Source organism: Gavia stellata, chromosome 27, assembly GCF_030936135.1.
Source record: "Gavia stellata isolate bGavSte3 chromosome 27, bGavSte3.hap2, whole genome shotgun sequence".
NCBI lineage: Eukaryota > Metazoa > Chordata > Aves > Gaviiformes > Gaviidae > Gavia > Gavia stellata.
In genome coordinates, this window is record NC_082620.1 from 6,957,066 (window position 1) to 6,982,926 (window position 25,861).

At 46.0% G+C, this 25,861-nt stretch overlaps 1 protein-coding gene across 4 annotated transcripts in view; it reads right to left on the reverse strand.

Moving 5' to 3' along the window:
• Positions 1–25,861, reverse strand: part of LOC104252908 (Golgi integral membrane protein 4) — a 37,845-nt gene continuing 11,984 nt past the window's right edge. The window contains exons 5-14 of one of the 4 annotated variants that reach the window (XM_059829915.1): positions 22,136–22,286; positions 18,049–18,131; positions 14,135–14,290; positions 13,726–14,004; positions 12,983–13,140; positions 8,838–9,046; positions 6,123–6,190; positions 5,177–5,341; positions 3,979–4,050; positions 1–2,541 (exon numbers count right to left, since the gene is read on the reverse strand). In XM_059829915.1, coding sequence (XP_059685898.1) covers positions 2,431–2,541; positions 3,979–4,050; positions 5,177–5,341; positions 6,123–6,190; positions 8,838–9,046; positions 12,983–13,140; positions 13,726–14,004; positions 14,135–14,290; positions 18,049–18,131; positions 22,136–22,286 — 1,452 coding nt within the window. In that variant the 3' untranslated portion in view covers positions 1–2,430. Of the gene's footprint in view, positions 2,542–3,092; positions 3,279–3,926; positions 4,051–5,176; positions 5,342–6,122; positions 6,191–8,837; positions 9,047–12,982; positions 13,141–13,725; positions 14,005–14,134; positions 14,291–18,048; positions 18,132–22,135; positions 22,287–25,861 lie in introns of those variants that run through there. The other 3 variants (XM_059829918.1, XM_059829917.1, XM_059829916.1) reach the window with 3 other exon arrangements.

Sequence of the window (25,861 nt, forward strand, 5' to 3'; positions counted from 1 at the left end):
GTTCTGTATTCTCATATGGTTTTGGAACACACAGTTCAAAACTGTTGCAATGAGTCTCTTCATGGTCTCAGTGCAGAAGTACATCCTCCCCAATTTCAGCAAGCAGCAGATCAGGTCTGTGAGGTCCTCACAACATGATTCTACAGGACTCCATAATAACCAGCAGTACCATCCAGCTGACCTGATGCTGTAGCTCTAGAAAGGGCAGCATCTGGAAAAGCGGAGGAGTTCTTGTTGCTTCCACACAAAGCAAGCAGGGAGCCAACCACATTAACTACTCCAATCTGCCCCAGAGTTTGACTTGCACAGCTGATTGTGGTGGTAAGAAACACAAGCAGAATAAAAACAAAGAACCAGAAAGTCCTGTGACATATTAATTTCAAGCTCCATTATAATCAGTGGAAGAAAAAAAAATCAATACTGTCTGGATGAAAAAGACAAAGCTTATTGGGAGATAAATACTGTTTTTCCAAGTGTCTAAAAGTGCTTACAAAATATGCTCCAAAACAAGGGATTAAAAAAAAGCTTAACTAATGCAAAATAGGGAACAAAGATCTCTCCTCTGATCCTTTATTAGGTCACAACATTCAACCACAAGCTGCATTTGATGAGTCAAGTCCCAGCGTCCAGGACTTCTGACATGGTTATAAGGAAGTAGGAGACAGCTCAGATGCACGGGTCTTGCACAAGGTAGGGGATGTGACAGTTCTGCCCTGTTCATATGAGTAAACCAGGTCCCAGGCTTTGAGATATCATGATGAAGCCCATTCTCCTTTCAGCTGCCTCCATTTTAAATGCCAGGGACTCCAGCTGACTCATTCCTTCTTTCTACCTGAGGTCAGGCAAGATGCGTTTTGGAGACTAAGTAAAGCACCACAGATTTCAATCTACTGAATCAACTGAACGCTAGAAATACCCAACTTGCTGATTAAAAATCAGACCTGTCTAGAAGGAGCAAAATTGATCTTAGCTCCCTGTCAAATGTTGGGAGACTGGAAAGAAGCTAAACGGGATGGAATTGCATTAGTTGGGCTCCAAAGACTCCTTCATATCTACCAGCATGAATACTCTTCCTCACTTTTTCTTTCCCCTCCTGTGCACCGAATTTCATCCTTAGCAAGCCTTTCATGCTTGCTTGGGAATCCTGAACAACCTAGGGCACCTAGGGCGGTGCCAAAAGCTGAGTGTATGTCAGGAAGATGGGGAGGGAGGAGGTTAATGGGTCTGAGAGGCAGATGGAGGCTGGGATATGCTCTGACACATTCTGCCGATAGCCTGAGGAGGGCAGGGTAGCTACAGCTCTGCTAGGATGCTGCAGCTGCATCATGAATAATAGTAAGGTTTGAGCAAACACACCCGTCACAGAAATGGATGTCTGCTCCCATCCTGCTGCATGCATTTGAAAACTTCAAGCACTGGATAGTTGGGCCCTTCCCAGACTCTGTTCATGTCCCGCTGGGGGCATCCACACCACCAAAATGCTACACAAAGTAAAAAGAATATCCCATCAGAGGGACTGGCAGCTGTGCCATGAAGCGCTTCATTCACTGCAACTGGTGACCTGCAGAGGTTACTGCAGGGTTGCAATTGTTTCTTTGTGTGGCAGTCCCTGCCACCATCCCAGAAGAGCCTGTCTTAGCTCAGGCCAGCCCACATCTCCAGGAACCCAGGGTGCAGCAGTGTCAAGATAAGATGCACAGCATTAAATGGGGAGTCTCCAAGCCCAGCAGGACAGTCATAGCTCAAAGCCAAGGAAAGGAGAACTCTACAGGGTTCTACTCCAAGTCACTGGGAAGGGTCTCTGCATCAGGAAGAGGATCCAGGTGTTCATATACATACATGCACACACGCACACACATACACTGGCTGGCACATGGTCATTTCTGTTGATGTTCATGGTTAGCTATCACCCTTGCATTACTCCAGACAAAAAGCAGGCTGTCTTCCTCTCCACCTTACGCTGATGAGAGCAAAGGATGTTTTAAAGAAACACTACTGAGCAAAATATTTTATGAAGACAGATTCCTTTGTATTAGCAATCAGTCGAGTAAGTCCGGGGACCAGTTCAGGCACCCCTCCACTGCCCAGGGGGTTAAAAAAAATAAGAAAAAATCTCCAGCTTGGGAGGCGATAGGGAAAACAAGAGGGTGAAGAACACAATAAATCAAAAAAATGCTTCTAAGAGAAGCAGCAGGATAAAAATCATTCCTACAGTCTGAAAGCACTTCCATGCTATTGACCGGAGAGGCAGCAATGGCTCCACACATGTAGATGTAATGCACATCTGCAAGGACCCTGCTCACTGCCTGTGAAGACAGTTATCTCCTCCTGCCTTTGTCTGTTCTGGGCAGTGTTTAATACAGGAGCCAGTTCCCAGAAGGAGTTCCCATCCCCTCATTCCTAGCACATTCCATTTTCCTTCAGCATCTTTCAGTAGTAGACATTCTTCTTGCCATCAGCTCCCTGTATGCCTGCATGGTCCTTCTGGTCTTGGACAAGTTCCAGGTCATCATTGTCACCCACCTCACCTCCATGATCCTCCTGGGTGCAAAGGGAACAGCCAGGAAGGAAAAAAAAAAAAGAAAAAAAAAAAAAAATCAGCAAGGCCTGGAAAAGGAGACCCTAAGTAGCAGCGCACCGTGCTGCTTCTGAGTATAGCTGTTCTACCATACCAGCCCAGCTTGGGAAACTCAGGAAACAGGGAAGAATCCATCTCTGCCAGGGACCTTTAGGTGTCATTGGCAAGCCACTTAGCCAAGACATAGAGGTAAGAAGCCTGTGTTGCCATGATCAGCCTGTTCATTTTAAGCACATTTAATATGCTGGCATTACAATGCAATTTTAACATCTCAGCCTGTTGTCATTGCTACACGAGTAGAAGATATCCTACATCCACCACATTTAAAACTGTGTAAGAAATCCCACCCATGATGTGCAGCAGCCAGCACAGCCTCCATTGGCACTTTTAGGTCCAACTATCCAGTGTACAAGCCAGGTTCAACACATAGGGCAAGGATAGCTCCTGACATCAACTTTGCTCTGGCCACCCCTTATTTCCCCACCCCCTTCATTCCCAGCAGGCAGCCCAAACCCTCAATTCCTCAGCAATCATGTTGAAACTGCAGAAAGAGCCAGCAGCAGCCACTCACAAGGGGCAAGGAGAGGATGAACAAGACTGGAAGAGGATCCTTCATTTCTATCTATGTGAGCCAGAAGGCACCAGGGTGATCCTCTCTAGCAGTGATGCTCTCAATCTTTGGTGGCCTCCAATCTTTCTCCTAGAGGAATGTCAACTTGTCACTGACTACAGTAGTCCTGGGACTCTGAGACACAGCAATAATACCTGTTTTCAGCCAAATAGAGTAGCAGTTGCTTCCTGGCAACTGTGGCCCAACCAACACACCACCTCCCACACTTGCCTCAGGAGTGGGATGTCACATTCTTCTGCCACTCATACTTTTATTCGACTTGCTGACTGTAACCCAATGACCCTTCTCAAAGCACAGGTGTACTTCTCCCTAGCTCTTCCACAGACCCAGGCTAGACCCAGTAGGACCTCTGCAGCAGCAGACTATAGGGCTCCCAGTGAATTTCTCACCACAGGAATAAACCCACAGTGATGCTTGGAGAAACACATACTGATCGTGCCTAGCTGCACTGGCACAGCTTGCAATTCACCCCAGCTGCTGTTTGGTAAGCATCTCGCAGCTCAACTGCTGCAGATTGATGCAGAAAGAAATGAGGAGGGGAGACAGAGGATAAAGGGTACTCTAACACCTGAAAAAGAAAAGGGAGCAGAGGTAAGCGGGCTCCAGGTTTGTTCTGGAAAGCCACCTCACTGAGCAGGCAGAGACAAAACTGAAGTCAGTGCTCACATCTGGTTTCCTAAAAGCTGAGTCATACTCAGCTCCCGGCTACCAACATACCCAGGTAACAATCACACCAGAGAGGGAAAGAGGAAGAACCTTGGTGTCGTACAATTTCTTGCTCCTGATCATCTTGATAGTCATCCACTGGCTCTTCCCTGGGCTTGGCAGGTCTGCCAGCATCCTGAAAAATACAGAAAGTCAGACACTGTTGACACTGCCCCAACCTACTTCCATTCCCTGCCAGGGATACAGCTCTCTTGCATTAAAGCCCCAGGTCTGGAAAACTGGGCTACAGATCGGGAATCAGCGGGCAGCAGAGAGACAATGAGGCAACCCAAAGTCCATTTGTACTTTCTCCACCCAGTCTCTCTTCCCACCTGCTGGCAGCAACTGCCCAGCTCCTTCCACTGCGGAGAGGGAGGCTGTTCCTGCAGCAGGAAGGTCCCAGGGCCAGGGCCCTTGCACATGCTGCTGTTGCATCAAGTCCCAGAACTGCAGGGAATCTACAAGTTATTTAGGGTAGAGCTTTAGGGAGCACAGTCCTATTTGAAAGTCAGATATCTATGTCACTAATTCTTTCCATATTTTCACTAATCTTAAGGAGGTGTTGCTCTGTTGGTGCCAGCATTGCTTTCTTGTTTGATTTCATTGGCCTGGTTTTCTTTTTTTTTTTTTTAACCTCACTATTAATCACGATTTTGGAGCCTGACAGATACAACACTCTTTTTAAAACAAGCAACACTCAGCTGCTTGTCAAAACAAGCTAACATTTCCCTGATGCAAAGTCTGGCTTCAGACAGCAAGAAGCACTTGCGAAATAAATGGATTCCATCTGCAAGCAGGCAAACAAGGAGGCAGAGTTCTCACGTGTTGTCACTGCTGCCAAGAGCCTGCTGCATCCCCATCCCAGGAACAGCAACGGCTGCTCCGACCAGACCCCGAGCATAGGCCCAGATTATTGTCTCTGTTTTCGGTCTCTCAAGTGCTTGAAAAGATACAGCACCTCTGCAGTAATAGCTGTGGAGTGACCCATCTCCTATTCAGTGTCTCTCCAGCCAGGCAGGTGCTGCAAATGCTAGGGTTGACTTCAACAAGCAGAGAGGACAGGGCCAGAACAAGTTCTGGTACTGACCAACCCACTGATTCTCAGAAAGAGGTTTCTCCTGCCTGCCATATCCCTGCAGTGGGATTATGGATCCATCTAGGAACATGATGTTTTCCTTTGAGTCTTTAAGCTCTCTGCCTCCCCCCATTCACAGCTGGGGATCTCTCCCTGGCCCCCCACTGGTCACCCTCATGTCAGTCACCTTCAGTGGCTTCTCCTTAGATTCTTCTTTCACACTGGGCTCCTTGAACTTCTCCAAACCTCCCACCTTCTCTTCAAAGTCAGGTCTCTCCAGCTCAGCTTCCTCAAACTCATCCTCACCTTGGTTATTGGGATCCTGGGCAGGATCTCCAGCATCATCTGGCATCTAGACAGAAAAGCCTCTTTTGAAGGACATTGAGGTGCTGGAGCGTGTCCAGAGAAGGGCGACAAAGCTGGTGAGGGGTCTGGAGCACAAGTCTGATGAGGAGCGGCTGAGGGAGCTGGGGGTGTTCAGTCTGGAGAAGAGGGGGCTGAGGGGAGACCTCATCGCTCTTTACAACTGCCTGAAAGGGGGTTGTGGGGAGGGGGGTGTTGGTCTCTTCTCCCAAGTGACAAGCGACAAAACGAGAGGAAATGGCCTCAAGTTGTGCCAGGGGAGGTTCAGGCTGGATATTAGGAAAAATTTCTATACTGAGAGAGCGGTGAAGCACTGGAAGAGGCTGCCCAGGGAGGTGGTGGAGTCACCATCACTGGAGGGGTTCAGGGAACGTGTGGATGTGGCACTGCGGGACATGGTTTAGTGGGCATGGTGGGGTTGGGTTGGTAGTTGCACTTGGTGATCTTACAGGTCTTTTCCAACCTTAATGATTCTGTGAATACCAGGCAGGATATCCCATTGGGAGACAGAGGCCAAGGTAAGCCTGCCTTCACCAGCAAGCAGGAAGCGCTGGCTTGTAGCACTTGAGTCACACCTCTTTTCAAGCACATTAGTGGTTCTAAAAACAAAAACCCCAGTCTTCATTATCCCTTTGAATCCCTCCAGAACCAAGGAGTTTGGAGTTGCATGTTATAGAAACTTCTGGGACAGCATCGACTTAAGTGGGACAGCTGGATTCTTATTCAGAGCTAGGGTTGCATCCAGATGCCAGCATGACAGCATTACTTACCATTGGTTCCTGGACAACAGTCTCTTTCTGAGAATGCAAGTTCTCTTCTCTCTCAATCACTCCTGCATCTGCAAGGAAAAGGGACAGTTATCAGTGTACTCTCTCAAAAGTCAGTGTCACCAGTTAAGATTCCCACTGTTGGGGAGCAGCTGTAGTAACTCTATGCCATGTAGGGATTTGTCTCGACCTGCCAGCAGGTCGAGGCAGACAATGCTCTATATGTTTTCAGAGGAATGCTTCTTCAGTGCCATTTGCAAGAGCTCAGGGCAAAGCAGCACTCTGCTCCTGCAGCTGCCAAAACTGCTTCCTTGTCCCCAAGACTGGGGCAGAAGCATGTGTTGAAGCATGCCCCTAACCTACTGAATAGCACATATAATACAAAGTCAAAAAACAGCTCTGAATTCAGCCCCTAATCTACATTAAGATGCACCTTTCTCTCATGCCACTGCTAAGCCTGGGCAGTATCTATAGCAGCAATCCAGCCATGCAGCCAGTCAGACCATTGCTGGGAGCCGAATTAGACCACGACAGGTCAGTACGTCAGCGCCGCCTTCCCCTTCGTTGGCACACAGGTGCTGACAAGATGACGTCAGAACAAAAGCAGGCTTCTTGTGTCAGGTAGGGGGACAGTCGGGGCAGGAGGAGAGTACTAACGAGAGAAAAATACAGCCTTTTAAAAATATAGCCTTTGCTTTCAGCTAAGTAAAGGCCTAATCCTCGCCCTGAATTGGATATGGCTCTGACATGTCCCAGCTCTGGCACCCACCGCTCTGTCTGCCATCACCATGGGCTGAGTGCTTCTCCCCAAAACATTAAAGGAGCCGGTGAGGCAGCAGTGCTCCCAACTGGGCGGCGGCACAGCCAGGGCAGTCGAGTCATTACTTTGGTTGTTAATTCCAATTAGGACACAGAGGTCAAGGGCTATTGGTCCTCACGCTCCCTCATACCTGCCATGAGGCCCTGTTTTTTTCAGGACAGAATTCACTTTGATGTGAACCAATTAGTTCAGTTCCTCTAAGGGACTTGCTGAAAATCAGGTCAGCAAGACATGAAATAGCAGCTAAACATAGCTGTGGGAAAGCACAGGAATACCAAACCTCCTCTCCAAACACATTAGCTGTTCCCTAACTGTCGCTGTTCTTGAAGGGAGGACCTTCACCTGCACAGAGTGAACTGAGCCAATAGCCTGGGGAGAAATCACCCATCTTGGGTGATTTCAGCCTTTTGTTCCAAGATTCAGTTAGAACCACTGACCTTCATCTCTGCTCCGTGACATCCCTCCACTGTTCCAAATCCAGAGCCATAAATAGACTGTCAAGAAACCAGGCTGAGACCATTTTTATAATGTTTAATAGGATGCAAGTCAGCATGTCAAACGAGATCCTCACAGGAGTCTCAGCTCCCAGCTCCCCTGTCTTACTGCATTCAAGACTGCAGCAAAAAACTAGCTACATGAAAAGCCACCTACTTAATTATTCTGCCTCAGTCTAGCAACATACGAAATTAGCATTAGTCGTGTCTCTTTTTGACAAAGGTAACCAGCTGAATTCCAGATCTTGCATGTTATTTCCACGCGTGCAAGAGAAATTGATGGTAGAGTCTGTTTGCAGCAAAGAAATCTGTTTACAAAGTGTTCACACTGTATATCCTGGCCCCTTGAGCACAGCAGAGCATCTCTGCACAGATTCTCAGACTAGACACCTCTGCTCAAAAGCCCATTTTAGCTCTCCACTGCCTGACTGGCTTACTGTAATACATTTTTGATGTCTTCTTTATTTGCTCCCAAAAGAAGTTTGTGGCTTCCCTCTAACACTCATAGACATACAGCTGCAATTAAGTCAACCTTCCCTTTGTAACTGGACCTATGGAAGTGCTGCAAGCCCCCGGCCCACCCACTAATTTTCTGAAAGGTCTAGTCATTTTACAGCTGTTTTCCATTGTTTCACACAACACAAATGGTTATTTAATCATTCCCTCATTTTGCCACTCACATGTGACTGCCATTACAGGCCAACTGATAAACCTTACCTGGACAATGAGGCAAAGAAAAGATTCTGCCCTCACATGCATGATCTAATGGATTATTCATTAGCTGGTTTCATGGTGTGATGATGAACTTTACACCAAGTGAAATGTTTCTCCCCTCCTGTTATTAGCCGAGTGAGTCAATGCACAGGGATCTGAACAGACCCGGATTAGAAGGCTGAAGAATTCTAACACACTGTTCTAAGAGCTGGCCTCCAATTACCCAAATGCAGTGACTTACTAGACTTTAAAATAGCTGTAGGTGCCCTGTTGGCTGACTGACAAATACAACTAGCTGCCCTTGAATTTATTTGCTTTTAGCCCCTTAAGGACAGTTGGGAAATCTTCTGCCCTGAGTAAGTTAGAAAATCCATTTAAAAAAAACCAAAACAACAAGTCTGGCAAAAACAGTGACATTTTCCCCATCACTCCCACAGGAAAGAAAGAATAATTGACTTAACTTACACAGATTTTGAGTCCACTACCTTCTAAGTGTGTGAGGATGCAGGACAGCAGGGAACAAAAGTGGAAAACTGTCCAGGCTTTTCATTTGACCAAGGACAATAATAGCACAAGAAGTTTTCAATAGTTATAAGGTTTTCCTTTAACACAAGCAGAAGGCTTTTCTTGCTCCCCACCTTGATTAGCAATAAATCAGTGCTTTACAGCCTAGGGTTAGGGAAATCATACCCATTTCAAGTTCCTCATCATCTGTCCTTTCCTTCTCGCCTTCCTGATCAGCTATTCGATGCCCGTCCCCTCCTTTCTGATCAGGTGGCTGTGGGCTGCCTTTCTGCATCTCTGGCCCAGGCTTGGGATCAAAATGAAGGTCCTTTGGGTAACCGTGCACTTGTTCTTCATCCATCTGGGCATTCACTTTGTTAACTATGTCTTTCCAGCTGCAACAAGGGTACGAAACAAAAGAGAACACCCTCATCTCAGTATCAAGAGATATTTCATAACGCCATTTCATAATGACAAGCAGAGAAAACGCCTCCAACACACGCAGAAGTTTGTCCTAATTTAACTTTATGGCAAAACTAGCAGATTGCATTAGTTACTGTGATATTAAATGTTGTGTTTCAAGCAGATATGCCACATTAAGTACAAAACAAGTTATGCTTTATAAACACAATTTATTGCAGAAAAGCTTTAATATTATTCCTATGATACAATAACATCCACATAGCAATAAACTCCAATTCTAAACCGATACTTACTCATGCCTCGCACATACCCAAATATATAAATCTAAGTTTTTTAAAAAATATAAAAAATATAAGTCCTCTTTATTGTTCCACCTTAATTTAAAATGAAGATGCTACTAAAGTAAAACTGTAGAGTTTTGGCCTATAAGGAGAAAAATCCCCTTTCAAAATAAACAGGAAAGCTGCAATACAAAATTGACAGTTTCCATTGTTTGGTAATTACTTTTTTTGAAAGCTACAAGCTCTTTACGAAGCTTTGCAACTGGGATGGATACTTTAACCAGCATCTGTTTATAAAACTCTTCCACAGGATGCATCTGTGCCCTGTACAAACCCAATCAGTGAAAACAGAACTAGCTGAAAGGAAATATTTGCATATTGTTTTGATTTTTTTTTTAGGTGAACATGGGAAAAAAGTTTCGTTTCTTCATTCAGTGAGGGAAGCCACGTTCCAATATGATTTACCGCTTTTCCTACCACTATCCCCCAAATGTTTTCATCCATCTCCTGACCTGAAAAATCAATTATTCATACACAGCTCTATCTGTGAGAGTTCAGGCAGCCATAGTCAGGAATTCCTTCCTCTGTAGTGGCTCCACTTCAAATACACTTCTCCTGATGTCTACATCAGTATCTATGTCTGCTTCCTTCTTAACAGAAGTGCCCCAGAGGAACAAGTACTTGATATCAAGGTATATGCCAAACGCAACACAGTTTTCATTAATGCTTCCCTGCCTGCAGCAATAGCACAGCTCACGTGGATACCCAACCAGAGGCTCAGCAGCAGAGTACTTTGTAGCGTAACACCGTTCCACTGCATGGAAATGAGTTGGAGGTCAGAGAAGAAATGGAGTATATTCATATTAGTTTGAGTGAAGCCCTGAAAAGCCCAAAAGGCAGGGCTGTCCCACAAGGAACATTTTCTTCCCAAATATCCTTACTCAGGGACACCTTCAGAAACAAGGAAGGGTAAAGGAATGGATGAAATCCCAATAATAGGGACTCTCTCAAGTGACTGAAACCAAAACTGTTAACCTGAGTAAGCTACCACCAGTTTCAAGCAAGATTACTGCTTGGTCTAGCCTGCCCTGCTACATGAGCCAGCTACGATTTGAAAGTCTACTTAAGATATCTAAGTTTTTAACTGCTGGGAAAGGACAAGCAGCCTTAGCTTTAGCAGCTTTTTAAAGCCAGCCTACTACCACCACACAAAACTTTCGGTAAGAAAAACCATAACCCAGCCTTTAGCTCACATTTCCCCCATTATAAAACTATCAAAAAGCAAATTGGCCATCAAGAGCTGATCTAGAATCTGCTGGTCTCAGCCACCCAATGCAACAGTTCTTGGCATTGGATGCATGGCCTCTTTTGTACTCTACTGCGCTTTGATATTGTTCTTGGCATTGACACCTTCCAGAGAAAGCTGGTTTATGCACTTCTTATCACAAATCACATGCAGTGTAAATAACAGCCTCCAGCTGCTCAGTAATTTCTTGATGATAGATCCAGGAAAAGAAAAACACACCAAACATACCATGAGCTCTGCCCTTGCAGACATCATTCGCCAAACAAATCCAGTATTGGCATTTTCTGTTTCACAGAGTAGTGACGGTATCCTCTCTAGGCTCGACATAGCTGAGGAAAGGACATTCTGCCATCACAACTTCAACCCTCACCCTCAGATACACCCACACAAGTCTCTCCCTGTAAAAAGGCAGAATATCCTCTGTGCTGTTACTCTGTGTGTCCATGCAGATGTTATCTATCTAAGCAGTATAGGGAGGATATTGCCCTTTAAAGAAATATGCAAAGCACAATTTCTGACCTGGGAAGATTATGGGTTAAGTGAACAAACAAAAATGGCAGAGAAGAGTGAGTAGGATCTGGCTGATAATTTAGAATGAAATCCAGAAGTCTCCTCTACAGCTAAAACAGAAATTAAATCTTGCTTGCTCCAGTAAACTGAGCAGATATGACCTGGACACACACAGGGGATAAATAAGTTAAATGAGGAAGCACTATTTTCAGAGCCAGTTTTTGGATTATGGCCAGACTTTGATGAATTGCAGCCTCAGAACGACATTTTCTTCCTTTTGCAAAACAGACTGGTCTTCTGTGAGCGCTGCTGAGACAGTAAACAGTTTCTCCTGTGCCTATACAGCATCCAGTACAACAGGATCCTGGTCCCTGACTAGACTCCCAGGTACTACAGCAATACAAGTGACACACTGTAGGAATTATCCATTCTGTTACCTGCGTGGAACAGGCAGGTTCATGCCGCTCTCTGAACCTCTGCCCTTTCCAAGGGACTCCCCTCCCCAGGGCTCTCCTCTCCCATTTACCCCAAAACCACATTGTGCTGAGGATGTCTGATATGAGCAACAGTCCCAAGTTGCAGGGAATTTTAATACCAAGATTTCAGCTAAGCTCAGAAGATTGTACCAGTTCCAAGTCTTTTATTGTAAACCCTGATCCTTGTATTGATATGGTTGAATTGGTTTGACTTCTCCAGATGAAGGTGAAGTTGATATAAACTACATCATCTCAAGTGCAGGTATGCAGGAATACAGACAGGATGGAAGCCTGGGCTGCCTGATGGATTCTGGCTGTGTCCTCATTTCTGGCATAAACTATCGCTGTAAACTGTTTTACCCTCTTCTGGATAAACGCCATAGTTTTGGAATCACAGGTCTCAGACCTGTCTGACTTTTCATGTTCTAATCAGGCTCTGTGAAGGAAAATCCCTAGCATACCTCGGAAGTGCACTGGCAACAGGAACCCAAGCTCCATTCCCTGGGAGGAAAGAAAAGACAGAAGAGAACAGAGTTTGGGAAATTGTCTTTGCCCTAGAAGCAAGACCAGAAAAAACTCTAGTACCTAATCGGGGCTGGTCGCCCGCTGCTTCTAGATTACCATATAACCTTGGAGATGAGAAGCTTTCAGATCTTCAAGCTCTGGTTGTTCCTGCAGAGCTTGGCAGATTACTGATTAACTAGTGGAAAAAGTGAGCAAGTTGCAGCTTTAATATACAACTTAATGTCTCTTATTTATAGAAACTGAAGGAGTTTCAGCCACCCTTGATGCTGCAGATGGGTCACTTCCACCGTGCAGCATTTCTTCAGTTTGCTAAACAAAACATGATATTTAAGTCACCATCACTGGAAGGAAGGAGATTTCTTGAAGTCAGTTCAGACTCCCATCCCACCCTCTCCTCTAGCTAATAGGAAATCCATGCCGACCTGATCTCATAACTCCTCTTTCTCTCTCCTCCCCACACAAACCCTTTACCAAACAGTTCAGATACAAAGGCAGCCTACCAAGCATGCACCAATGCCAAAAGAGCCTTTTTTTTTTTGCCAGCGCAGCACCCACAGCAGGCTGTGCATTCAATCACACAACATTGCCTGCAACGAGACTAGTCGTCTGCTTCGGGTGAGATAGAAACCTGGCAGCAACATTCAGTTAGAAGAATGAGATGATAGTGGGACCAACAACTAACACTTTCTTCAACCATCTTTCAAGTAGCAATCACAATAAACACAAGGAGAGAGAGAGAGTCCAGGGGCCAGCCTGTGTGGTACCTTTGAGGCTGAAGATTGAGAGTAGAAGGGAGTTTTGTTCACCAACCTTTGCACTTGCACCTGTTTGCTCCCTGGAGAGTGGTGGTTGTCTGGCACCTGAGCTTTTTCTGCTGCAGAGGGTTGTTTCAGATCTGACAGTGACAATCCAGGGGCCTGGCTTTCCTCGTTGCTTTTCACCTGAATGCGCATCACCATCTTTAGATCCTGCAGAGAAGACACATGCATATGCTCAGGATATACACAAGTTTTGTCAAAGAACAACAGATTCAGAAGTGCTCCAGAACAAATCTACAGTCCTGTCCAGCCAGCCTGCTCCTTCCACACAGCCAAGAGGAAATAATTTGGATCCTATGTGACCCAAGCTTGTCTTGGGTAGGTGAATATCCAAAAAAAAGGAAGAACACAGCCACCTCTAAAAAAACACCCCATGCATGTTGTCATTATAATAGTTACTGTAATTACAGTCTAACCACACTGCAATTATTGTCATTTTTTTAGAGGTTTGCTTTCTATAAGCTCAGTCTCAATCACCCCAGGAGGGAAGGGAGCTGCTTTTATGATTTACTCTTTGCAGATCCAGCAGGATCCAGGACAAGAACCCTAGCCCGTCCATCTGAGCCCAGCCACTAAACCACAAACTCTAAGAGTACACAGGAGTCTGAAACCTGAGGCCAGGACAGTTTCCACATCAGGGAAGTGGAACACACATATGCGTGTCATTACAAATACCAGTTTTGAGCTTCGAAAGCAAGGGCTACACAAAACAGGCACCAAGTGTGCAGAACTTACTGGGTTCCCATTTGGTAGACTGTTCATGGTCCGGGTGAATCGGATCACATGGCCATCCCCGCGCCTTGCTGGCCAGGCTGGCATAGCATCTGGCAGTGAATTGGCATCTTGCAGCGGGGCTGGGTGGGTAAAGAGCACATTAGCCTGTGGCCTCAGCCCATCGTTACTGTACGGGTTCTGGCCCTGCAGCAGAGGGCCATCTGCCTGCTTCTGAACCCCGGAGACTTGTGATGCCAGCGGGTTCCCAACAGGGCGATTCTCCTGATTGACTGGAAAAGCCTGCAAGGAAGAAAGGACAAGAGCAAACTCGAGGAACAAGCTCAGTTCCCTCCAGTTCAAAGTCCCATGCTGAAAACCCACAGAAGCCCTGCAGCACTCTCCTCCCTGGGCTTTCCTGGGAGTACCACACCTTCTGCCGCACGAGCTGCAACTGGCTGTTGGCTGGCACCATGGGCTGCTCCTTCAGCACCTGAAGCTGCTGCTGCCCCTTCCCAGCTCCTCCTCCTTTGAAGCTTGGCATCTTCTGTAGAGCTTCCTTGAGCTGTCTGAACTCTTCCATCTGGGCCTGAGGGGATGAGAAGGGTACAGAGAAACCTCATGCAATAACAGGGTTAAACAACTCCTTGCTGAGAATAGCCACTCTTATGGGCATTCAGCACAGATACACTACTAAAGAAGATATATATTTTATATATATGAAAGGCTAGAGACAATCCATGACCATTAATGACAAGCCCAAGCTAGTCTTAAGCTTTCCGTCCAGATTTCATGGATATTCTGTATTCCCCCTTTGCCAGTCTTGCATCTTATTTTATTGCATACTTTTACCCTTGAAGAGCTCACCGATGACACCGATTCTTTCAGTGCATGAGCCATTGACATAATTCCTGCCTTCGCACAAGAATTGTATCCTGGGTCTTGTTAGGCATGGCTCCCTCTCCTCTGTGCCTCACACACATGTACCTTCAAGGTCAGCTTTTTTTTCTTCCTGTGGAGGCATTTGTCCATGGATGTGCTCATCTTGGCAGGGCTGATAGTAATTGGCATAATCCTACTTGATGATTCAATTTACTTTGCAAGACAAATGAAAATTGATTCTCCTGGACTGTTAAGCAAATGCAACACTTTTCTCTGTACTGCAGTTTATTTCTTCCATCTCCAACCCTGAAAAGTAGGGCTTGAAAAAGCTACTCAGGAAAAGCTCCCCACTCTTACCCCAGTTATTTATAGGTAAGCGAGGGAAAGAGAGCTTTTCCTATGCTTGCCAGGGTACCTGAAAATGGACCAAATTAGGGACTGGGCAGGGTAGGAAAGCTTCCAAGCAGCAAGGAAAGTTTAGCAGGAAATGAATTCCTGAGCAGGCTGTGTTGATTTCAGTTCTTCCCCCTGAAATTTGACCTTAAAATTAACAGTAAAAAAACAAAACCCAACAAAACAACTCAGCAAAGCTAACATAAAAGGAATGAGGAAAGGAAAAGGAAGCCAAGAACAGTTCATGGGATATGGCCCTAGCTAGTGGGAGACTGGTTCTAGTCAGAACAAGCCAGATGGAAGCAAAACTTGTACCCATCAAAAGCCTGTTAAGGTGGTCAGCCCAGAGGGAAAGAAGCTTTAGACTAGCCTTAGTGCACAGACTCCCACATGCTGTTTGCACCCTGTCACAGCAAGCTGTGCATGCATCCCTTGATGCCCCCGTGCCTCATTTTACCTGGCAGCCCAACTGATAGGACAGCTACTGCAGGCTGGGCTTGTGAAACATGCTAGAATCCGTGGAAAATGAACGTGTCTAGAATGCAAATTACTCCTCTAAACTTTCACCTGCCAGAAGGAAGCAAGATCAACGAGAGGATACTCAGCAAATCGACACTGCAGTGAAGAACTGCAGTGCTGGTAAAGAAGCTGGGAGCCTTTGTGGGTGTCTGCTCTAACATATGGCATTCTCGCCCCACTGAAGGCAAATGCAATTCCATTCACCTTTGTGTTATGAAACACTGATTAGACACTATAAAGGACTGATCAGAAAACTGAACAGAAGAATTTAAGATTTAACACTAGGCTCATTGTCAAAAAGATCCAAAATATTTTCTGAAATCATTGAGATCAACCACTGCCTCTTCTGTAAGAGCCAGAAATAGAAGTCAGACAGATGGTTGGAGCACAACTTCGTTACACGACTGTCTAGTACATTCAGAGCAGGAAGCCAAGCCCTGTCTCCCACACCCAGGGCAAATCCTTTTACTCTCGCTCACTCTTAATTTTGGCAAGAAATGACAGTGAGCTGTTTCTTGCAAACTACTTTTCCCATTGGTCACAACACTGAAGGGGCCAAAAGTTTAGACTGGCAGCACAAAAGCTGCCACCATGTTTTCCAGTCTGCAAGCGCTTGACTTTGTAGCCCCAGCTATCTCTAGCGAAGTTTTTTTTTAATGCTGTTGGGAGCATGTGCTAGTTTGCGCACTTGAACTGCCGACTGCTTTCTCTAATGCAGCACAGTTAGTCGAACAGCATTTTAAGGGTGCTCTGCTGAAGAGTAACTCAGGATGCAGTGTGCCAGATGCACATGCGCTCAGTATTGACCCAGCAAGACAAAAGTAGAAATACGTAATGGCAAACAAAGGACCTTTGATCAACTGATATTGACCCAAGTTGTCAATGGAGGGGCCTCTATGATGGGAGCTGACTGGGTCTCAGTGTTGCTTGAGAACAAGCTACAGAGCGGTGACATTGGCAGCTATATTGAAAGTTTGGTCAGGAGGCCTGAAAATGAAGGCTGAGATGCATTTTGATAGCAGGAGGCATGAATGTAGACTTGCCGGGGCACTGGAGAAGCTTGTAATCACGTGTTGTTTCAATTCCTGGTGCGGGCTTGCTGGACTGACCCCTGCAAAGACTAGACGTCTTTGTTTAGTTTCCAACAAGTACACTGCAGGCAATATCACTGCAGAGAATCCTACCAGTCTGCCTTAGCCACATGGAGGAGCAGGGTGAAAAAGCAGTTCAGTGGCAAGTCACAATTATGAAGGCAGGCAAGTCAAATACACTGATGGTCCACCTGAGACCCCTCAAACCACATCTGACATGAGCCAAAGAGCTGTCAAATGACAGCTGCCTGCAGCATCAGTAACCTGGGCTTCCTGCCTGGAGCAACCAGTTATCTGAAGTTTGCAATGCCCCAGAGCCACTTAGTCCCTGCTATTTTGCAGGGCAGATCAGGCCAGAACAAGAGCAATCTTGTAGAAGTCAAAACCCACTACCCCCCCCCCCCCCCCCAGTTCAAGTTCCGCATCCAGTTCAGGGGAAGAATCAGTTGTCAACAGCATCTAACCACAACTAGCTCCTTGCTTCTGGGCTCATCCTGTAATCCAAGGGAGTGCTTGACAGAAGGCTGTTAATCAACAACAGAAGAGGCTAATTCAGACTGCGACGTGACTTTTAAAGTGTATTTACGAAGCTGCTTGTGTCTTGGCTCAGTACAAGAGCCTCAGACAGAAACTGCAGAGACATTAAGTCCTCCCACTTCTCCCGGCATAACCTGTTTTCTCCCTTCTCCCAAGTCATCTGGGAGCTCCCAGCTTCAGCTGGGTGAGCAGAATTCTGTGGTGTCAGGACTTCCAGTGTGCAGGAGGGGCTCACACCATCTCCAGAGCATGAGCATAACACCATATCAACAAAAATTTTGGGTTTTTTTCCTGCAGAAAAATGGTTTTCTGCCTCTCTAGTCTTAAGCCAACACTACTTCATGTCTGCCCCAGCCTCCAAAAGCATCGCTCCAACACTTTTATTACTGAACACTAACTTCTTTTTTATCTAGCTCTTTCCAGATTTTTTTTAATCTGTCTTCATGTCTACTAAGGCTTCACAGGGAGAGGCAGAAGGGGACCTTTTTCCCAAGGTTGTTGAGTGTCTATTTGTAGTCTCAGCAAGCTAGGAAGGCACCTCTGCATTGCTATTTCTCTCTGCAATTAATTTTATTGACATAAACAGAGGCAATTCATCATCATTTAGGGCAGAAGTATTTGAGACGTGGGTAAGTGACAGGAGGCATTCCAGGGTTGGGAATATGCTGGTTCATGCTCACTTGAACCACAGTGACTTCTGTAGCATACCAGTATTTTCAGCTACTGGGACCAATTCCAGGCTGGAGAATTTTACTTGTACAGAATGCATCTATACTACCAGCACCTACCAGCACTGTTTTAGGCAACTCACCACACTGGAATACAGTTGATAACTAGATTTATTATTTAGAGAATATTTGATGGCGCACCCAGACCCCAGTGAAAGATCGTCCCATGTGGCCACAAACACCCCCGTGTTGATTACCTGGGCGCTAAGGAGCTGCGAGTGAACTTCCTGGTGGGCCTTCCGAAGAAGCTTGCTCTCTTCTCTAAGTTTAAAGACTGTATCTGCAAGAGAAGAAAAAATTTGCTTAAGAGAGCTATTTTCACAGGTGTAATATCTCTCTTCCTTACCATAAATTCCTCTTGACCTCATAGATCTCTCCAAGCCCAGGAATTATAGTGAAGCACTAGCTAGGGACTAGCTAAACACACTGACAAACCTGAATTATCATTCCTTTCAGCACTCAGGAGTCCTGCCCATCTAAGGGACTTCCTCCTCTCCAGAGTGTCTCTGCTAACTACTGCTATCAGGGTCAGGCTCTTGCTGTGCTTGCTGTCAGAATAAGATCTTTGTTTCTTCATTTCCCTTACCCATTGCAGCTGAATAGCAAGGAGAGGAGCGAGCAGTGGTCACTGCCCCTACCTGGAGTAACTGGAAGGTTGAGAAACAACTACAAGAGAGGTCTGTCACATCTCCTGAACCCACAGCAGATCCAATAAGGAGGTTCCCTCCTACTGCACAGAGAAGCTGCCTCTTGAAAGGATCTACAATCAAAAAACCCCACGACACACTTACAGAAAGCAATCACAGGACAACTTGGTCCTCAGGCACATTTATTCCTATGCTGTTAAGTAGCAAGCTTGTGCCATGCTGCCCCCAGGTTGGGCTCCTTTCAAGCTCTTTGCACACTCCTAAATACTTCAGTGACAAGACACACAATGCCCTTATGTTTCACTGACTTGAATGTTAATTGTGTATCCTCCAATAAAAAGAAAGACTGTGTCAAAAAAATGTCAGCCTTATTTTGGATCCTGAAGCTCTCTCAAAATATCACTAGAACTGCATGCACTGGGATTTCTCTGCAAACATAGTTGCACCCGCCAGGACAAGGATGGGAATTTTTCCCGTGACAGGATGGTCACTTTGCTGCAGGCTGAACTGCATGCAAGATTTCAGCTCAAGAGTATAGTTCTTTCTGACTACAGTGGTATATCTTTTTTTATAACATTCATCCCTGGGACAGGACATTCTGCCATCGAGGTGGGTGCTGTGTTATTGCCTTGTGTTGAAGGTTAACATCAAACTGAGAAAAGAAGGCTCTGTCTTTCCTGCAGCCAGAAGGAAATACGGAATTATGTCCTATGGGACTACAGCTAGAACAGCTTTAACTGAGGTACCTTGTGTACACACAGTGCTGAAAGCGCACGCTGCTGTGGGTGTTGGCTTGGAGCAGTGAATAAGGGATATGTTTTTAAGGCAGCTAGTCCAGACTAGATGACAGCTAGCACAAGACTGCTACTGCTAAGACCTCTGATTACAACACAGACCTTCCCCCAGGCCTTCAAGAGAACCAGAGGCATCTCAGGTGTGGGAGAGACATGTCCAAAAGAATCCTGCAGTTTCACTGAGCCAACACTTCAGTAACATCTAGGTCTTCAAAGCATATTCAGAAACTGGAAATCAAAACCTTCACGCCATTGTACGTCCTTCCTCTTCCACCAGCGTGGCAGATGTGAAATCCCCATCCCAATGACCTCATCAGGAGTTTTACCACTGGTGTCAATGGGAAGAAAATTTCAGCTGTAACTACAGGGTCCATATCTCCAACAGGAGTTCAAAGATCAAAACTATCCCTCTGCCTTCAGAGCAGACTGTGCCAATGTGTGATGAGAAAAAAAATGGAGAGTACAGAATTAGCGTGGGGGAGCACAGGAGAGGACAGGCTGTGCTGGGGCTGTGAAACGCAGCATAAATAGACTGTAGTTCCTATAAAGCAGAGGAGAAAATAGTTCATAATGCAGCAGGAGAGGGCCTGGAGTAGAGGGAGGAGGCAAACAGGATTAAACAGGCCCTGGTTAACAAGACCAGGAAGCTTCAGCTATCTGAGCATATACTCATAACCCACTAACCAGCATTCAAAAGCCACTTCCAGAAGCAGGGATTTTCAGGAACAGGGCACAGATACCCCCGCAGCAGCACAACCATTGGGTCACAGGGCACAGCTGCATCGTCCCCAGATCCCAGCATCTTCTGTATGTAGATAGCTACGTCACCAGCCTGAGAGCTGCCCCAAAGCTGTAAAGCAACCAGGACCACCAAGAGGAGCTACCAAACCCAGCTCCACCTGTGAAAGCAATCCCTCATACTTCCCAGTGGGCTTCTGCTTTCCCCCAGCACCCCTGGGGTGAGGGTTTCATTTTTGCAATTGAATCTAGCAAAAATCCCTGAGTTCCATTTTAGCAGCCCTGAGCAATGCCCGCTGCTCAGATACCTCTTCTGTTCTCTATTATAATCACTGACAGAGGCACATCTTCCAACACACGTCTCCAGAGGGCACATTATATATAGAAAGTACTGGTGGAACATAAGGAAAAAAACCGAGGCATTAGCGATGCTACTAGCTCTCTTGTCTTTGCCACCTCTCCTGAGACTGTCTTGCTCTTTTGTATGGCATGATTACCAATACTTAAGGGAAGATTTACTAGCCAGCTTGGAGCTTAAAGCACAGGACGGAGATGGTACCAAGTGAACAGTAGCCTGGGAAGATGGACAGAGAATATTAATATCTTAGCCTTAAGCTGACCTTCCTGACTAGCTTTCCTCTTTGAATTGTTTTTCTGATCGTTATTCTCCTTCCTCTGCCAGAATTAGTCTTCTTACTTCATTGGGGGCTGCGTATTTCAAGAAGAGAGACAATCAAGTATTTAGGTTTCACTTGCTTGCGCTCAGTTCCCCCCTTCTAACCCAGGAGTGCTCACCAGATACTAAGGCTGTGTTGACCAGAGAAAAAAACAAACAAAACGTCAGCAGATTTCGCTTTCCCAGACCTAATCTAAGTAAGAACAGATGTGAACGTTAAAAACCACAAAACCTAATTAAACAGCAGACTAAATAGGAACTACTCTTTGGGAATTAAAGGGATCAGCATTCTCTGCGATACTTACACTATGAAATGCATTTTGTAGACCTACACCATCAATTACAAAAAGTATGTTTAATTTGCTCCCAAGCTTAAATGTTAAAATTTACAGGATTCTAGTAGTATAGAAACTGGTTTCCATTGTCAAAAGTGTACCAAGAAGTGGAAAATGTATATTGAAATAGATGGGATACCTAGATGTCACAATGTTTTCTCTCTGCCATAAAAAGCAGCTCTGCTAACTTAGTTACAATCGCCCACCAGAGAAAGAATAGGGTAAGGCAGCATTATCTGATGGATGAACCTGTTGTTTCTGCCCTAGCCTACTGTGGAACCACAGGCATGTACCTCTGCCTTAGCCTCATGCCTTTTACTTTTGGGTTATCTTACCCATTTTGAGTGTGACCACCTTGGGACATGGACTGTTTCACAGTCTGAATACGATCGGCATCTGGCATAATAATTTGTTATCTTACCTGGGTCTGCACAAATTCTACACGAATAAGATAAGTAGCAGCTGCAGTAAGAGTAAGCAGCCAGCAAAAGTCAATTAGGCTTTTAAAATAACACCATGAAAGTGCTGGTGCTGACAGAAGCCAGGAATGCCCTATGCAGTATAACAGCACAGGGGTCTCTGAACCCCAGAGAACTCAAAGTATGGTTAAACCCAAGGTCATGCAGTCTCCCATGGGGCTATAAAAAAAAAAAAAGGAAGCTCCTCTCCTCTGTGACCCTACACTGACCATACAATTACAGCCTGATCAATGCATTTGCCAGCCCAAGCAGCCAGAGGCTTTTGTGGTATGTATTCCTACACAAACACACCGCCTGTGAACCCCAACGGCTCTCCTCGCATGGGGAAGCTGGTTGATAGCCTGCTCTGCATCTCTCACCTCCCCTCAGTGAACCTCAGGACACTTGGCCAGTTCTAACACTGCCCTTGTTCCTGCACCACCACCCTGAGGTAGGACAACGCTCCGGTTGAGATATAGAAGGGCTAAGGTGCTGCACACTCACAGTCATACAGAGGTGTTCCTACAGTATTTGTGGACCTTTTGGGGGTCTGTAGAGGAAACACTGTCCTCTCCTGAACTCAGTTCTTCAGTCCTTTCTCTGCCTGGTGTTCTCTCAGCTCTCCATCACACTCACCCTGCAAGTTTGTGACTTCACTGTCCTTCTCCTGCTGCAGCTGGGCATATTTCTGGCTATGGGTCTCCAGTGTCTTACGATGTTCCAGTTTCAAGCTGTTGTGCTGCAGCTGCAGGTCAAGCAGCTGCTTCTTGACATCTTCATGCTGGTTCTGAAGATGAAAAGAAGTGACAAAGAGTCAGTACAAGGAGAAGAAGAGTAATTTAGCTATTGCCAAGTGCTACTCGCATGCATCTGTTTAATAAGTCGCTTGGGAAGGCGGAAGAGATGCTCATTCCTCCAATAAGGTAGCTGGAAATCCCAGATACAATACAATATTCTTTGTGTTCAGTGGTTCAGGAGGGATGTTAAACTCCGCTTTGTGAAGCGGTTTGGGAGGTCTCCTTGGGAGCCACTAAACTGGAAGCAGAATGCGGTGGCAAGTCCACTCCTGCCTGAAAAAGAGATGGACGCTCTGGGACACAGCCAAGAACTACTCCTACTCCTTCCCAACTTCCCTGCACACCCCGCTCTGTGAGAGCAATGCAGGCTATAATATTTGCTGCTATCAAACCAAATGCCTGGGGAACACTGCACAAATCCAAGGTCCCTTGGATAGCTTCCATGGTGCACGTAGCATCGGTCTGCACATTGCATTACAGGAGCGGCTCACCTTTAAGCAGGGCTAAGGTCTAATCCCCATTGCCTTCCTGTGTGCAGGTATTGCTAGTCGCTTAGGACAGACGGACACCTAAACACTCAGGTTGTTCTCTCTGCTTGGTTTCCTTCCTGGTGGCCTGGCTGTTCTCCCACCCGCCACTCCAAGCTGCTAGAACAGGAGGGAGACCTTTTGCAAGGATGCCACATCCTCTCACATAGCAAGACTAGAGAGAGCCCACACTCCCCATAGTAACGTGGGGCTCACAGGCATCAGATGCCAGGATAACAAGACTCTCACAAGACCACAGACTATTTCAAGCAGGCCAAGAATTCATCAGATAGAAATGGGTTGAAGAGCTGTTCTCTTCTCCCCTCCCCTCTTGCAGGGCCCAAGAAGAAAACATGCTGAGACATCCTTTTGCTCAGACCCATTGAACCAGAATTCACCTCCTTTTTTGTTCCCATGGTAACCTAGAGAGTCCTTCCACATTCAGTTTGTCAACACCAATTACGTATGCAGACTGATGGGCTCACAGGTGAACCCTGGCCCTTCCACACAATAGCTCCTCAGGACTCAGGCAGCAATTTCAATCAGCCGTCCTGTAAAAAAAAAAATCTTCTTTTTTTTTTAAAAAAAACCCCAAACCTCTAAATGCTATCTATGATTGCGTTTATCCCCAGTAAAACAAAGCATCTGTGGCCCAGGCATTCTCTCCTGAAGTAATTATCCTCCACTAAAAGGAGAGAAATAACCGTGCTCCAAAAATACATGCAATGCAGAGGAAAAAGCTATCGGTATGGAGGGGTCCCAGAGACAGAACAAAGAGGAGAGACAAGGACGTCAGGTTAATCAGATCACAAGATCAGGAGGGAAAATAAAGAGAATAAAAGATTCCTGCTTTGGCTTTCAAAGACATTACGTACTTACAGTTCTTATCAGAACCACCAGCAGAAAGCACTGCCAAGGAACCACATCCCTAAAATCATTTTGATACTAAACACCTCAGAAGCCACCAACATTAGCAAGTGAAAATTGATTTTAACAAGAAACTCTAGGCAATTCAAGGAATTTTAAGTCCTCATCAGCTCAGGTCAATTAATTTCTAGCCCATATTCTGTCTGGCAGGTGATGTGCATGATGTCTGTCCCCAGACTGCTCACAGTCTGGAAGGAGGGAGGGAATATTCACCCTTTGATAGCAGCAGGAAGCTGCAGAGGGAGATAAGTGCCTTGACCAAGGTCACAAAGCACCTGAGGCCCAATCCAGCTCATTAAGCCCACAGAGCATCCTCACTGCCAGCTGGTTTCTAAGGACGGCTGTGACCAACGTATGCAAACGTTAGGAGGAATCTAAAGATGCTGTTTTATTGTAGTTGCAGGACAGGAGGTCTGGAACATGCTACATGTGATTACTTTTCAGAGAAGCGACTTAACTGTAAGCAGAGCATTCGTGATCCAGTCAGTTCTACCAAAGCTCGGTACGCTGACGGCCCCGAGAAAGCCAGGAACCTCTTGTGTCCAGAGCTGCCTGTCTGACTAACGTCATTCCCTTCTCTACCTCGTAGATATGCTGGTTTACTCAGTCAAGCAGAAACTGCAAGACACAGCACATGAGTGTTGTGCAAATCATGTACCAATGCAGCTGGGGGTGAGGGAATACAGAGAGGCCACGCTGCCGTGACATTTCACTGTGTCCCTACCCGTCATGCCCAACACTGCAATACGGGGAAATCCTATCATTCAGGACATCAGCTAATCTTTCAAAAAATCAGGAGTCCTTCAACTCACTGTATGAATTCAGGCCAGCAAGTCCTCTCATCCCGCCTTCCCTTTGCTGTTCGGACAACACGTAGTGCCCGAGATGCACCAGCTATGCAGTAGCTCTGCCTCACGGAGGTCTCTGGGGAAGCGGGCAGGTGGAGGGGGCAGGCGAAGAGAAAGAAGAAAATAAGAGTACCTCAAAAACCTGTATTTCTGCCGTCGTTTAGAAAGCAGCTTTGTAGATAGCATTGTACAAAATGGAATCAGTAAGTGGATGCTTAGCCCACAAGCAAAGGAAGGGCACACCTCGTTGCAAGTTGCCAGGTTCCAGCAGCTTCAGGAAGTCCAGATCAAAAATCTTTTGTTTAAAGCCACCCGCCTCCTTGCCTGCCTGTTCCAGTGAATGCGAGGATGCATCCTGCAGAATGATGTTAACAAAAACTTTTAATCTCCGCTCAAGAGGATGAAAGGAATTGTAAGATGAAGTCTGGCCCCAGCAGGAATCCCGACACAGGCAACTACTGCAGCTGCTATTTTTGGACAAAGTCAAGCCCCTTGCCCCTTAGAGGCTCGTGTGCCAGCTGCAGATGTTAATCAGACTATGATGACAGATAATAGACGACTTCAATACAGATCAGAATGACAGAAACACCAAAGCCAGATATGCTGATGTGGCTTCATGGATGTCTTTGGTCATATTTGGGACCTCCAACTTAACAGAGTTAGTTGCTTCTGTTGAGCATTACATGTCTACTTCCTAGGTAATGTTATCACTAGTAGCAATCTTCCTCCTGGGGAAGCTAGTCCCAGTGGGAAGCATTTTTTGCCTGTGCTCCAGTAACGGAAGTGTTACTCTCAGTCTCATAACTAGCTAGAAGTTGAGTTGAATACTGCTTTTTCAGGGGGCTGAAATCTACCACACTGCAGTCCCAAGGGTTGGCCTGTCTTTCAGCAGCTGTAAATGTAGTTAAAAAAATACATGATTTTTCTTCCCCCCAATAAAAGGAAGCACGAGAAGGGGAGCCAGGACGAAATGCTCTCACTGGCCCCTTGAGACAAGCAAACCAGAGCGCTCTGCTCAGTCTGCAGTTGCTATGAAGAGGAACGGTACTATTGCGAAGTGTTCCCAGAATCCGCAGTGCTGGATAACACCCAAGAGACAGAACTGTACTTCCCTTTTCCCGAAGTTTGAATCCAAAAGCCAGGCAGCTGGAGGTCCAACTCTGCTCAGGAAATACAACCCAGCAGTGCTAAGGGTTGCTGGAACCTAGCCCTCTTTCTACATCCCAGAATTAAATTACTATTTCACTGCCAGTGCTCTAACTA